Source organism: Carcharodon carcharias, chromosome 11 (assembly GCF_017639515.1).
Source record: "Carcharodon carcharias isolate sCarCar2 chromosome 11, sCarCar2.pri, whole genome shotgun sequence".
Classification (NCBI taxonomy): domain Eukaryota; kingdom Metazoa; phylum Chordata; class Chondrichthyes; order Lamniformes; family Lamnidae; genus Carcharodon; species Carcharodon carcharias.
In genome coordinates this window covers 31,252,305-31,267,623 of record NC_054477.1, presented here as the reverse complement: position 1 = coordinate 31,267,623, position 15,319 = coordinate 31,252,305, and the positions used below count along the sequence as shown (strand labels likewise).

The window sequence follows — 15,319 nt, the reverse complement described above, 5'->3', positions numbered from 1 at the left end:
CTGAAGTTGGTTTGGCAATTGCACATAAGTAATGGCAAGCGCCATTAGCCTTGGCATTATTTTGACAGAAAATTATGGATAATGATCACATTATAGTCACTAGTTGGCTCTGATTCATTATACCTCCATCATTATTATTCAAGTAAATTTTCAATGCCAAAACTGAGACTTCAATGCTGCACTGCGGAAGTGCTGCACTATCAGAGGTGCTATTGTTCACACAACATGTTAAAATGAGGTGCCAAATGTAAACAGCCCTGTGGAATGATTCAAAGAAAAGCCAGGAGTTCTACTGGCATTCTGAATGAATTATTCATGAACTAATCATAAAACTAATCACTTGCTGTGGTGCATAATAGTTAAAGGCGAAAATCCTCTAATATATCCTTTCTTCTGGAGGTAGTAGTTCATCCTAAGTTATATGACTGCATGAGCAGCCATGTCCAGTCCTGATAGCTCACAGATGGACATCTTTGTTTTTTAATGTGTAAGCCAAAGCAAAGAGCTATTGGAGGGGAGAAAAAACCATTAGAAAGGGAAGACTGAAGAGAAATGGAAATCCCTTTTGCTCCTCCATGCACCTCTTGCACCTATTTTCTCTTATCTTCTTATAGTTCTTCTAACTTCTAGGCCACATATTATTTCTACGCATGTTTTACAAGTGATTTTCTCCACCTCTGATCTTGCTGTAACACGTGCCTGCTCTGGCTGCAAGATTAGACAGGCAGCCTGAGGTAACTAGCTTTAAGGAATGTAGTGACTGTAGCTTTAAGACATATTGTACTGTGTAGTATCACGTGACAGGGAACTTTTGTGTCTAAAACAAAAACAGAATTACCTGGAAAAACTCAGCAGGTCTGGCAGCATCGGCGGAGAAGAAAAGAGTTGACGTTTTGAGTCCTCATGACCCTTCGACAGAACTTGAGTTCGAGTCCAGGAAAGAGCTGAAATATAAGCTGGTTTAAGGTGTGTGTGTGGGGGGCGGAGAGATAGAGAGACAGAGAGGTGGAGGGGGTTGGTGTGGTTGTAGGGACAAACAAGCAGTGATAGAAGCAGATAATGTCGTTGACATCTTTTGACGATCTGCTTCTATCACTGCTTGTTTGCCCCTACAACCACACCAACCCCCTCCACCTCTCTGTCTCTCTATCTCTCCGCCCCCCACACACACACCTTAAACCAGCTTATATTTCAGCTCTTTCCTGGACTCGAACTCAAGTTCTGTCGAAGGGTCATGAGGACTCGAAACGTCAACTCTTTTCTTCTCCGCCGATGCTGCCAGACCTGCTGAGTTTTTCCAGGTAATTCTGTTTTTGTTTTGGGTTTCCAGCATCCGCAGTTTTTTTGTTTTTAACTTTTGTGTCTAGTTGTGGATCCTGATGGAAGTGTGTATCTCCTGCTGATAAAGTTCACTGCTTCTTATGAGAAACCTGTGTGGAAACTCAAGTCTATAACACAACCTGTTCTCATCTTCCTGCAAACAGATGAATAAATTCAAAGAATTATGCTGAGTTTACTGAAGTATCTTCTAGTGATTCTACCACACTTGAAACTATCTGGGTGAAGCTCCCTGGCAGGAGTGCACTGTGGGGGAAAAAAAGACCTCTATATAAAGTTTAAATCAATGTTCTCATTAATTTAGATATATTCTGTTAATTAGTAACAGATATCAATGTGCACTTCTAAGCAACAATGCTTAAAAATAACAGCCGCTGATTACTAGATGCTGGGTGGCAACTGCACTAACATAAGTTTCACATAATACGTTTGTAGCCATCAAGGAGAGATTTTCATCCCATCAGCCAGGCTGGAATCGAAGCAAAGTTCTAAAGGTGAAATGACCATGAGATAGTTTAGGTGGACTCATCTGGATCTGGTCTTGTGCTGCTTTATCTGATTAGTTTTGGATTGGACTAATTAGCACAATTGGGCACTGGCTTTCTCCATTGTGGAGAAGTTGTTGACTTTGAATTCCCAGCCACGTTCAGTTGCTGGAGCATGTAAAGAATTGCACCCGGGAAGGGGGGACCCAGCAAAAGAAGCTTAAAAGGAAAGCGGAAGAGACGGGTGCTCTGTGTTTCTCAAAGGCTGGTAGAAAATTCCATGGCATGGTCATGATAACAATTAGCAAGAGAAAGCATGGTGAGCAGAGTAGGCCACCCGTTAACTTATTACTTCCATTTTCTCTTCTCCATAGCTGTGTACCCATTGTCAATCTGCCGTGCAGCTGTGTCAATGAAAACAGAATGTGTGCATAGCTGAGAAATTAGACTGAGGTTGAAGACACAGTTACTCCTGCTAGTGAACGGCAGATCTATTGTGGCCTTCTGCCAGGCAAAGGCTCGCCCAGGTCTGTACCTGAGATTTACTTGTGTACAAATCATGCTGAAATGGGCGCTAAATGTCTGATCCTGACCTTTCATTGTGCCTTTCTTCTTATCAGGGCTGATGCACATTGAAGATGATGAGGAACCCCCTTTATTGTTCATTATTCTGTTATATCACTGTGAGTATTTTCTTATACAGATGAATATTTCAGCATTGAGTGTTTGTTTTAGATGCAACTGGTAGGACAACCATGAAAGGAGTTCATGACCTTTGGCTGAAGCAAGCCATAGAGTCCGTCCTATATAAGTTATAATACACCCTCAGCTCAGACAATGACCCTGGTGGAAATGTTCCATTTTGCTTTGGTGCAGTAAAAGTTGGATGTGTCTTTGAAGAAATCTGGAGTTTTTAAACAGAAAAGGCAAGAAAGATTGGAGGGAAATGCTTTTGTCCCGATTTTCCGATCTCCGAATGGTCGGAGACTGGATGTACACCGGAAGGTGTGCTACAGGAACCCTTGGACTCCATGGGAATTACCCAAAAGTTTGAACTTCTGATGGGCAATTCCCCTGCTCCCTGGAACCCTCCAAAAAAATCTTCACCTCTCAGTTAGAGTCGGAGACTTTGGACAGTTTCAACTTAGTTAGCTGTATAGTTATCCAAGAAACGTTAGACCAAAAAAACATAGAGCTTAACTCCTAGATAACTATACAACTGAACTCACAATGACTCCCCCCTGACTCCCCCAACCCCCTGACTCCACCCTGACTCAATCTTACTAGCCTCCATCACCTGACCACTCCCCCGACCCAACCTGACTAGCCCCTGCTACCTGACTCTCTCCCCCTGCACCTCCCTGATTCCCCACCAACCCAACCTGACTAGCCCTGACCTGACATGGCTAGCCCCACCCTCTGACCGCCCCCCCACAACCCAACGTGACTAGCCCCGACCACCCACCTCACCCTGACCCCACCCCTGACCCAACCTGATTAGCTCCTGGCCTGACTGATTAGCCCCCACTACCTGACTCACCCCTGATCTGACCTGACCCGACCCCAACACCTGACTTCCCCCTGACCTAACCTGATTAATGCCCGACACAACATCCCCTCCTGACTTGATCCACTACTCCCTGACCCAACTACCCACTCAACCATCTGCCACCCTATGCCCTTACCTATCCTACACCCTCACACACCCTCCCCCTTACCTACCCTATACCTCACCCACCTTACCCCCTCACATACTCGCCTTCTCTCCGTTGTTTTTCAAAGAAACTTTGGGACATTTAAACTCTTCCAGAGTACTGCTGCTAGTGCCTTAAAAAGGGAGCGTGGTTTCTGCACAGATTCTCTCCATTTCTCCCTCCACGGTTTCCTGCACTGACTTAGTTCTGCAGGATCCTCCATCCGAAGATTGTCCTGGAAAATCAGAGGAAGGGAAGTGTGTATTTTTTTTGTCTGATCAGGAAATAATGACCTTGAACAAGAGTTTTGTGTTCCGTCTCATTCTATACACAGACTTCTCATGTACTTGAAATATTATTAAAGTTTTTTTTCTATAAAAGTGTATTTACTTTGGTCAGACTTCCAAAGAAAGGACGGTCGGGAAATGTTTACTGCAGAGTGAGACCAATTTGTGCAAGGATTACATTGATTTGGAATCACTGAGGTAGATTTTTTGCATATACAGTACAAGTTTCTGGATTGAATCCTTTTAGTCACCAAGGATGAACTTGGCTTGGGTCGCATGCCAAGTGTGTGATGAACTTGAATGAATTCAGAATTCTGGTATCAACACCAACAACCTGAATTTAAACAACACCTTAAGTGCTGTAAAATGTCCCAAGGCACTTTGACAAAAATTGGCACTGAGGTAAAGTGGCAGAAGACTAAAATCTTGGTCAAAGAGCTAGGCTTTAGACAGCATCTTAGAGGGGAGAGAGTGACTTAGAACTGGGATTCCAAATAGTTGAAGGCACTGCCGCCAATGATGCTGCAAAGGAACTCAGGGATGCCCAAGAGTACTGGAGGAACGCTGTGTTCACAGGGGAGCTGGGGGTGGGGGTGGGAGGAATTGTGGTGCTGGAACAGGTTATGGAGATAGGGAAGGGGGAGGCAATAGATGGATTTGAATATCAGGGCAAGTATTTTCAATTTGGGGCATTCCATGATTAGGCAGCAGTGTATGTCAATGAGTACAGAGGAGATAGGAAAATAGGACTTAGTGCAAGCTAAGATACAGGTGAGTTTGGATGAGCAAACAGTTGTTTGTACAGGGCTTCCACTGACATTGCTGTAGAGGAACAGCATGGGTTCAGAGCCATTAGGAATCAAGTTGTCATATTTTGACTGGACCAAAACTGGATGGAGTAAGGGGATCCGGGTTGAAATTTTCATTTGTTTTGCAGACTTTTTTAAATGAACCTTTAACACTATTTGTTTTGCTTCAGAAGGCACAGAAATATTTAAAACATAAAAAGACTTCAGTTCCAAGTGCCAGACCTGAGGGACAAACTCCAGCTGTTGAATTATTTATCGAAAATGTTGCCGTGAGTGTATCAAGATTACATGCTCTGTATTCCCAACAATTCTTCCCTTAAAATTATCAACAGGATAAATTTAGACACATTGTATGCATAAAGGCAGCAGTGCTATCATGAGTTGTGAGGGAAATTTTAAATAATTCATTCGATCCACAAGCCGCACGAGTTTCAGGAGAGCGCTAGGCCTGTTGTAATCAGAAACTTGGTACAGTGTTTCCGACATCCTGCACTGCCACTGGCAACTGACATGCAGCAGGCAGTTTGTATAAAAATCATGGGAGCGACAGCCTATTAAGTGATTTATTTGGCCTTTAACCACCCCCCCCCACTCCCTCTAGAGTGTTGCTGTTCACTGAGCAGCAGGCTGCAGTGAAGGTCCTGTAGTGGCCATTGACCACAAATCTAACTTTCCTGCATCAGGGAAGGAAGGAATACAGGATAGATCAGCTTCATCCCAGCGTGATCAGTATTTGAGCTGAATGTATATTTTTAGAGCATATTACACTGCGCAGAATAATGAGTCAGTGCAAATTCCCACATGGAATTCTTGAATTCTTGGTGGGTTCTTGAAAATATCTTATGGTGACATTTTCAGCAAGACTCCCAATTATTTTTGTTTTGTTTTCATCACTGTTTGTTCCTGCAGGACCAGAGTTCAGTGAAAATGTTGCACAGCATAATTTAATGTTAGCCTCATGTGGTGTATAGTGCAGTCTCTGGCATAATTATTCTTGGCAAGCTTTCGTTGAAGCAAATGTTAGAACTGCCATTTCCTAAAATTATAGCACTGTAAATGTGTTATTGAGTGGGCACTTTGTGTTGGAGATTCAAATTAAAGGCAACTGGCGTGCTGGGAGTCTGAAATGCACAGCAGGTCAGTCAGCATCCGCGAGGGAAAGGTAAAAGCAAAATACTGCGGTTGCTGGAAATCTGAAGCAAAAACAGGAAATGCTAGAAAAAAACTCAGCAGGTCTGGCAGCATCTGTGGGGAGAGAAACAGAGTTAACGTTTTGAGTCCGTATGACCCTTCTTCAGAGCTGAAAAGAAGTGGAAATGTGATGAAATTTATACTGTTTAAGGGGGGTGGGGCAGGTGGAGATAGGTGGGGACAAAGGAGGGATTGACAAAGGTGTCATGAACTAAAGGAAAAGGGAGTGTTAATGGTAGTGGTTAGTGCTAAGGTGCTGATAGTGGCATAAAGGTAAGGAAGCAGCATATGGTAATAGCAGAGCACGGGTAGCATTGTGTGGAGGAACAACGTGGAACAAATAACAGATGGCCCTGTAGGGGATGGGGTGGGGGAGGGGATGGTCTGGGGGAGAAAAGGGATGGAAGGGGGGATAAAAAAGGGGATAAAACCTCAGATAAATGAATAGAAATAAGAATAAGGAGATAAAAAATATAATTGAATGTAGAAAAAAGGGGGTTAAAAAAGGAGGGTGAGGATGGAGGAGAGAAGCATCGGGGATGGGATGATATGGTGCAAAACCCCGCTATTGCAGCCGGTGGGTATCACGTCCTTTTTCCCGCCCATTACCGTACTTTGCACTAACCTGGGACGATTCCATCCTGAGTTTGGACTGAAAGAGAGCTGAGCTTCTTCAGTGTGGATTTTGCAATGCAGACTTCAGCTTGAGGTCAGTGCGATGATGACAGATGACGGAGAACAAATAGCAAAGTGATCTCCATCAATGTAGAATGAAGGTATTCTTTAAAAGCAAGTAGTGGAGAGATTTAACATTTGTAACCACATCCAACCCTCCACAATCTCTGTGCTCCTCTAATTCTGGTCTCTTGCAAATCCCTGATTTTAATCACTTCGCTATTGGTGACAGGGCTTTCAACTGCCTAGGCCCTAGGCTCTGGAATTCCCTCCCCAAATCTCTCTACCTCTGTAGTGCTCTCCCCCCATTAAGATGCTCCTTAAAACCTACCTCTTTGACCAAGCATTTGGTCGCCTGTCCTAATATCCCCTCATGTGGCCCGGTGTCAAATTTTGTTAGATAATGCTCCTGCAAACTGCCTCAGAATGCGCTATACAAATTCAAGCTGTTGTTGTAGATGAGCCAATAGCACAAATCACTGAGTGCACTAAACTGGGACTGCATGGACATCACTGACGATCTATTAACAGATCAAGCGTCCGTGGAAATGGAATAGTTCATTCTATGGTAGATTTGGTGCTATATCTAGGAACAGTGAAAAGAAAGTCCTAATTTAGAAAATGAACCACTACTTTGGCAGACTTCATGGCAATAACAGGTCAGAAATGCTGTGCGGGCAGCTTGTTAAAATCAAATTCTAGGGATGGCCAGTAAATTGCTGAAACCCTGACGAAGAACCGGTGTTTATTCAGTGAGTGATCGATCCAATTTTTAATTGCACTAAACCCACCCTTTGTGAAGCAACATTCAGAAGATGGGACAGCAAAGCAATGGGCTAGAGTGGAATAATACTACAGAGGTCCATTGTAATCATCTTGTGGCTGTTTCATTGAGCTTAATGATGTGATAGAGACAACAGTTGTCATGATAGGAATGGAGTTATACAAGGGTAAGGTTGCTGGAATAATGCCCATGTGCAAGGTATCACATGGATGCTACGAATATCAGGAAGAAAGGGATGCCTAAAAATGGGACTGACCCTATTTTCACTCCACCTGAATGGCTGGTAAGTTAGTTGGGATTTTTAACGGTCATGTGCTGCAACCTACCTGGTTTTCTGAAAGTTGCTGGACTCAGCCATTTGTCAGATTTTTATGCTGGACAGTCTGCTTTTTTGGATGGCCTGCCTACTGTCCAGTATCTGATTTGAACCAGGTGCCTTATCTGATATTTTTATTTTGAACCAAGAGGATGGGTTCTTCCTCCTCCTGCTTTCTTCCAAACAAACACATTTTAGGTACAAATTATTTTGTGATTAGTTCTCATTTACATCTTTGACCGATCCTTATGATGTGCTGTGAATGTACAAACTCTTCTTGTGCTTCATGACTAATATTTTTTCTACAGCATCGTTTACGTGGCCTACGTTACTCTAGTGGGGATTGAGAGTTGCTTGATACTTGCTAATTCAATAGCACAGAAATCTCCATCACCACCACCGTCCAAATATTCCAGGATTGTCTCCTCTATACTTTCTCTTAACCCCCATCCCAGCGCATTCATTGGCCGGCTTTAGTATGACTCGACTGCCAATGCCCAAGGAGCTGCACTTCAGAAGGTGACAGCGCCATGAGGAGCAATGGGGGAAAGAAACCAGAAATTGAAGTTGTCACCCATGACAGTGATGTTGGTGAAAACGATGCACCCTGATTCACACTGGATGAGCTGGCACCGGCATGCCACTCTCTTCTCTGTGCTGATGCAGCAAAAAATCTTTGTGCTGCTCAATGGCGATATTCAAGGAACATTAAATTCAGCCCCATTGCAATCCCTAGGAGGAACAGGTGAACCCGCTGAGGTGTTTTGTGCGCCACCACGTAAAGCAAATGACGTGGCTCTCGTATGTATCTGAGAATTTGCAGAGCTGAAGAGGTGCAAAGTGTTTCTGTGCCTCTGATCCATTTTGTGATACCGGGGGACTTTTTTTAAAAACAGGAAATGATTTTCAGCAATGCACATTTGAGTATATTAGAAATCTGCAACAGGGACAGATTGTTGATGCGTTAGTGTGGTGAGTCATGGAGTGGTTATGTAGATTCATGCCTTGAATTACTGATCTTGGCCTCAGTGTTATGAGGAATCAGGGAGAGGGGAGGGAGAGCCACTGCTGTTCCACTCTCCAAGGATGTCTAGGCAAAGGGGAGCCTGGGAGAAAAGAGCTGACAAAGTGGAATAAAGCACAAAGCTGTTGGCAAATAGGTCTGATAGCAGATATGAGGTCAGGAGTACATTGTGAAACTTCTGTGATGTGACCCAATGTCCTGTAGCTTTTATTTAGAGTGATCAGTATCAAAATTTACCAAGTAAGTAATTTGGTGTTAATTATCACTGATAGGAAGGAAAAATGAAACAGTCTTGCAGCATTTGAAGAGCTTAAGAGCATCAGTAATATAAAGTGGCTCTCCCTCGACTGTGCATCAGTTCTGACAATGGCTCTTATCTGAAGTATAAACCAATCCTTCTCTGATTTGAAACATTTTTTGTTGAAACTGTACTTTCTGCCGTTAGTTTTGAAGCATTACTGTGTTTTGAAGTTCCCAGGTCTCTTATTTTCACAAAAACATAAGCATGTTTTCCTTTTGCTGCATTTCCTATTAATTTTGCGCCATGTGATTTCATTCCATTTGCGCAACCTCAACTGTGAAGAATTGTGCAAGTTTTAGGAGTAGAATTTCAGTTTTGGTGGGGCAGGAAATGAACATAAGAACATAAGAACTAGGAGCAGGAATAGGCAATTCAGCCCCGCGAGCCTGCCCCGCCATTCATTACGATCATGGCTGATTTCATTTCGGCCTCAACTCCAATTTCCCGCCCTCTCCCCACAATCTTTCAACCCATTACTAATTAAAAATCAGTCCATCTCCTCCTTAAATTTACTCAGCGCCCTGGCATCCACTGCACTCTGAGGTAGTGAATTCCACAGATTCACGACTCCTTGAGAAAAGTAATTCCTCCTCATCTGATTTAAATCTACCACCCCTTAGCCTAAAACTATGACCTCTCATTCTAGAATGCCCCACAAGGGGAAACATCCGCTCCACGTCTACTTTGTCTATCCCCTTTAGCATCTTATATACCTCAATTAGATCCCCTCTCATCCTTCTAAACTCTAGCGAGTATAGGCCTAAACTGCTCAATCTCTCCTCATAAGACAAACCCCGCATCTCTAGTGAATCAATCCAGTGAACCCCCTCTGAACCACCTCCAGTTCAACGACATCCTTCCTCAAGTAAGGGGACCATATCTGTGCACAGTACTCCAGGTGCAGTCTCACCAATGCCTTGTACAGTTGCAACAACACTTCCCTATTTTTATACTCTATTCCTTTAGCAATAAATGCCAAAATTCCATTTGCCTTCCTTATTACCTGCAGACTAGCTTTCAGCGATTCATGCACGAGGACACCCAGATCCCTCTGCACTGAAGCGTTCTGAAGTTTCTCTCCATTTAATAAGTCACCTTTCTATCCATCCAACCGAAATGGATAACCTCACACTTATCCACATTAAACTCCATCTGCCAAATTTTGGCCCATTCACCTAAGCTGTCCATATCCACTTGTGAACAGCAGTGAGTGGAAAGGGAAATCGGCTGTGGTGTATTGTGGCTGACTGAACCGGCTGAAATTGAAGGTTTCACCCTATGCTGTACTATTGGCTTTTGTGTATTACTGTGAATGGGTGATGGTGAAACGACAGTGACTGTTCTACATCTTGCCCCCTTTTTATATTTCACCCAAGACATGACGTTCAAGCTTAGGTTTTCCAATTGGCATTATTTTAACACCCAGGGGCATCCCGTTTACAATAATTGGGTTCCTGATGGGAACTCTGATTTCTGCACATGAAGGGTTAATGGAATGATAAGTCAGCTGTTTGCCGGAAGGTGACATTATAATTCCATTGCATTTATGAGCTGCTTCAATGAGCAATTCATTAAGTGTTACCAGTGAGGAGATTGAATGTGTCACTAACAGCGTGCCTGTACTCTCATAGCTGCTGAGCTGGGAAAGTGTGACAATGCTCCAGTGTGGTGAGCAGGAATTTGAGGACAACAAAGGTCAGTGTGTACCCTGTTTCCACTGTCCTCCAGGACAAGAACCTGACAAGGTAAATGAATGCAATCTTTAATGCCTAAAAGTTAAGTTAGAATGTATGCTTGGGTCATAACCCAAGCTGCATTCAGTTTGTAATGACACGTAGGACGGAATTTTACGGCACCATTACAGTGGGGGTGGGGCCATAAAATGTGATGAGCCAATCAAAAGGCCAGTGGGACCGGAAAATCCGGCCGGCAGAAGGAGCCGTAAAATTCCACCCATGCTTTTTTTTAACCCATGCCGGTTGTGACTCAGTTGGTAGCACTCTCACCTCTACATCAGAAATTGTGCATTCAAGTCTGACTCAAGTGGTGCTGTCTTTCCAATGAGATGTTACACTGAGGCCACCTCCACCCTCTTAGGTAGACATAAAACATCCCAAGGCTCTATTTCAAAGAAGAGCAGGAAGATCTTCTTGATGACTGCATGCAGCAAAAGCTTTGAGAGTTGATGATCACAAGGGGTTTTAAGTTGATCTTTGATTTTTAACTCTTGTCAGCCCAGAGGAAACCAGAAGTGTTGGTGGTGAAATGTAATGGGTTAGTTATCTACCCTAGAACTGCCAGCCTCCCATTTATCCACCTGAGAAGGCGGCATAAATAGCCACCCAAAGCCAGTGGGGTCCTTCTTTATCTTTGTGGGCAGAATTTAATGTTTGCAGTGGTGGGCCAGTGTGCACCAGCTGCCAAGCCGATTGCAAACCTGCCACAGCCACTCCCAGGAACCCTGTTGGAATTAAGTCTCAATCTGGAAGCCCACTGGCTGCCGTCAGGATAGCTGGCTCCACCAGGGGCAATTTCCCACCAGGCTTCCTCGTGCAGGGTGGATATCTCACCTTTGAGCACCACTGGAGCAGTGTCCACTGCCGGTACTGCAATGGGACCTGGTGGAGGGATTATCGCTAATTCCCTGAGTGCAGATGAAAGGGACAGGATCACCAGGTCCAGTCAGGGAGGCCCTAGCAAGGGTGGGGTGGATGAGGGGGCTTTTTTTCAAGGGCAGGGGTCCTTTTGTTTCCACAAGTGGATCCCCCCCTTTGGACTCAGGATGCCAGAGAAAGATGGCCTCCTCCAACCAGGCCACAGGCATTCCCACCAGGATTCACTTGGCAGTTTTCTTAGTGATGCCGGAGGGAGGCACGGACCTAATAAAGCTACCTAAATGAGGCACAAGGGAATGCTCACAACCTATTGTCTCAGATTGCATCTTTGCTGGCTGACGTCTTTGGAAATGATAATCAGGATTAATGCGAAACAGGCTGTCAATCCACTGTATCCATTTTACAATATTGCCCAAGATCTACGTTACCTGCTTGGACAATTTAACTGTGATGTGTACTGGTGCACCGTGTTATGGAAATTAAGCATTAATCATACCACTCTCTAATAATTAATAATCCAATTATTCACTGACCAATCAGCAAGAATAGTGGTTAAGATAAATCTCATCAAGCTGGACAGAATAATTTGATTCATTTGGAAAATAAAGGGATTCATGGAATCTTAAAGTGCTGAAAATATCAATATAATTCTTTTTATGCTCATGAATACTGTATTGTCACCGTCTAATAGTCACTTTGGCTCTACTCTTTTAAAAGCCCTTTGGTAATGACAGAAAATACAGTAAAACTTTAATTGGCCCTGTATTTTGTAAACATAATGATTGGGTCTTTGGCTTAATGACATAGATGTAAAAAAGGAAGCTGCTTCAGGACTGCAGACAAGGAAGGATCGTTACTTTTTATTGTGGTAAAATTTAATCTCTGTTCTTTAGGAATGTGGCTATGGAAAAGGCATCAAAATGAACTGCAGAAGCTGCGCACCAGCCACCTTTTCAGACACATACAGTTCTGGGCCCTGTAAACCACACACGATCTGTGCCAGTTTGAGGATGACTTATGTCCATCAGGGAACGAGCACAGCAGATGCTGTGTGCGGGCACTGTTTGCCAGGGTAATTACTCAGCCGTTCTCCATCTTGTAAATTCTAGAGCATGCCCATCTGTTGGGAAACTTGTGTTTGTCTAAACTATTATCTATCACTCTACTTGTATGCTGTTATGATCCTGGGAGATGCAGCTAACTTTTAAAAGAAAGATGAATTTCCCAGTGACCAATGGAAAAAAACCGAGGTACAGGATCTCACATTTTAAGACGTTTACTGTAACAAACAGACTAAAATCAACATAAATCAAACACTTCTCAACAGGCAACAAAAGCACCAAACTAAACAAAATTATTAATTAATACAATTGAGATATGTCTTGCTACTCCTTTCACTGTGCACTGCACTTCTGGCAGATATATAACATTACAAGGTCATATCCCAAGTTACTGCTAGCTTTCCAGCAGGCTTACTTCTCCCTGCCACGTTAGGTTGCAACTTTCAGTGTCCTTCAAAGGCCTCTTCACTCAGCCTGAGTCTCCCATCTTCACTTACGCCAGCAAGACCCATGTTGGCGACTCTTTGTTCCTTAAATCGCCCAAAGTCCTGTTTGTTCCATCTCTCACCAGCATCCTGCTTGGTTGCTAACACAAAAACAATCTTTTCCTGCTCTTCACAGCAGTAATTGCATTGTCTCTTTGCCTCTATCTCAGTGTCTCTGCTCTCCATTTTCCATGTCAAGGTCTGAAAACTGTCACTTAATTTTCAATAGGTTTCAGTTTGGGTTTCTTGCCCCTTGAGAATAAAATCACTTGGGCCTCTCTCTGGGCAGAGGTTTAGTATAACTGCTGTCCTCCTATCCAGAATATTCTGTTTCACTTTAAGTTAGAGACATTTTAAAACATAACCATCTTGTAAAATCCAACATTTATAAAATGCCTAAATAAGTGATAATTGAATCAGACATCAAATTAATATGATCCAGTAAAGGATCATACATAGTGACTGGGACAGTTCCAGCTGCAATTTGTGGTGCGCAGTTATACATAAAATGCGACTTATACAAAATTGGGGATTGCATGTGTGTGTTTGTTTGCTGTCACATCAATTACAGTGTTACCCGTTGAATGTCAAGGATTAATATATCTGTGAACAAATTATTGAGATGTACCAACTTTTAAGTGAGCTTGAGGTCCCCACTGATGTTGAAAAGATATGCAAATGAGACAGGCTTCTCAACATCTGGCATTATGTTTGGGAAAATGTTTACTACAAATGAAGAGAAATCCAGCACTTTTTATATGACTTCACAAAGTGAAACCCTTCAACACCACAAGATCGGGTACCCAGTTAACAACCCTGATGTTAGTATGATAATGCATTAGTAATGTACCAATGGCCAAAACACTGGGAGGCCATGAACATAATTATTTACCATGTGAATGAGTACAACTATCTATATCGGTCTGTCATTGGATTCAGATGCTGCTGTATTAACACTTTCATCTTCACTATTTCACAAGCAGAGTGCAATGTAATTGGCTTTTCCATGCACGTCTTTAATTAAAAACCAACAGTTATATATCCTTTATCAATACAATATAATTAGCTTCAGTTTCTGCAAACTGTAGTTTGTAAACCAAAGGTTCCTGCACTTGCCATCAGCTGTAGGCAGATGTCAAAATATAATGGCTTAAAGATTAAAGCAGTAATTTTATCCTTAAATATGTCCGAACATTCCTGAAAGTGAAAACAAAAGAATTGGGCACAGGCCCAGAATGATTTCTGCAGTATTGTTTTAATTATAAAATAGAAAGCGTGTTCCAACATTAAGGAAAAATTACTGAATGCAAAAGTGATCAAAAAACTTTACAAATCTTCAGAGACACATGAATAAATTGCATAGCATTTTAATGCAATATATGATAAAACATAGTCAGTACTGAGATTTTCTCCTAATTCTCGAAGCAGCGCTGAATTTTAAACCTGATGAATCAGATTCACAGGAAGTAACCTCCATAATTTCAGCTGCTAATTAAAGTGAGATCATTAATCATCATGACACCTCAACCTATACCTTCATTAAATGTGAAACACTTAGGGTATGCATTGGAACATCCCAATTTGTATAACCTGAATCAGGTACATTATGTCATTGTGCACTTTATGTGTAATAGCCATCATAGAGCTGTAACATGTTCTGTTCTATGAGTCCTAAGGACTCACTAACTGTTGGCAAAGGAAGCTAGAAGGAAGGGTACGACGGCACAGTAATTATGTTACTGGACTAATGATCCCAAGGTGTGAGTTTAACTCCCACCATGGCAGTAGGGGAATTTAAATTCAGCTAATTAAATACTTCTGGAATAAAAAGCAAGTATCAACAATGACGACCGTGAAGCTACTGGATTGTCGTAAAAACTTATCTGTTGCACCATCGTCCATTTAGGAAGGGAATCTGCCACCCTTATCCTGTCTGGCCTGTATATGACTCCTGACACTTGGCAATGTGTTTGACCCTTAACCGTCCCCTGAAATACCCTAGTTAGCCATTCAGTTGTGTGCAAGAAGATGGTTTAACAATTTTGAAGGGCAATTGGGGATGGGCAATAAATGCTGGCCTTGCCTGCATTAACCAGAACCCATGAATGAATGTAAGAAAAGTGAGTGTCTGAGTATCTCTGGGTAGTTATAGCTGCTGCTTCATGTGTTTTGGGTGACTGCAGCTTTTTGTGAGGGTGACCTGTGGAGCAAGCTGAGTTAAAGGACGTGTTCTCTCTATCTTTTTTTTATCTCA

The 15,319-nt window shown here is 42.7% G+C and overlaps 1 protein-coding gene across 2 annotated transcripts in view; it reads left to right on the top strand.

Annotated features, from left to right (window-relative positions):
- relt (RELT TNF receptor) overlaps positions 1–15,319 on the top strand; it is a 92,470-nt gene that overhangs the window by 14,027 nt on the left and 63,124 nt on the right. Inside the window, exons 2-5 of one of the 2 annotated variants that reach the window (XM_041199366.1) lie at positions 2,198–2,350; positions 2,444–2,506; positions 10,536–10,649; positions 12,413–12,591. In XM_041199366.1, the coding sequence (XP_041055300.1) occupies positions 2,462–2,506; positions 10,536–10,649; positions 12,413–12,591 (338 nt within the window). In that variant the 5' untranslated portion in view covers positions 2,198–2,350; positions 2,444–2,461. The remainder of the gene's footprint in view (positions 1–2,197; positions 2,351–2,443; positions 2,507–10,535; positions 10,650–12,412; positions 12,592–15,319) is intronic. The other variant, XM_041199367.1, reaches the window with a different exon arrangement.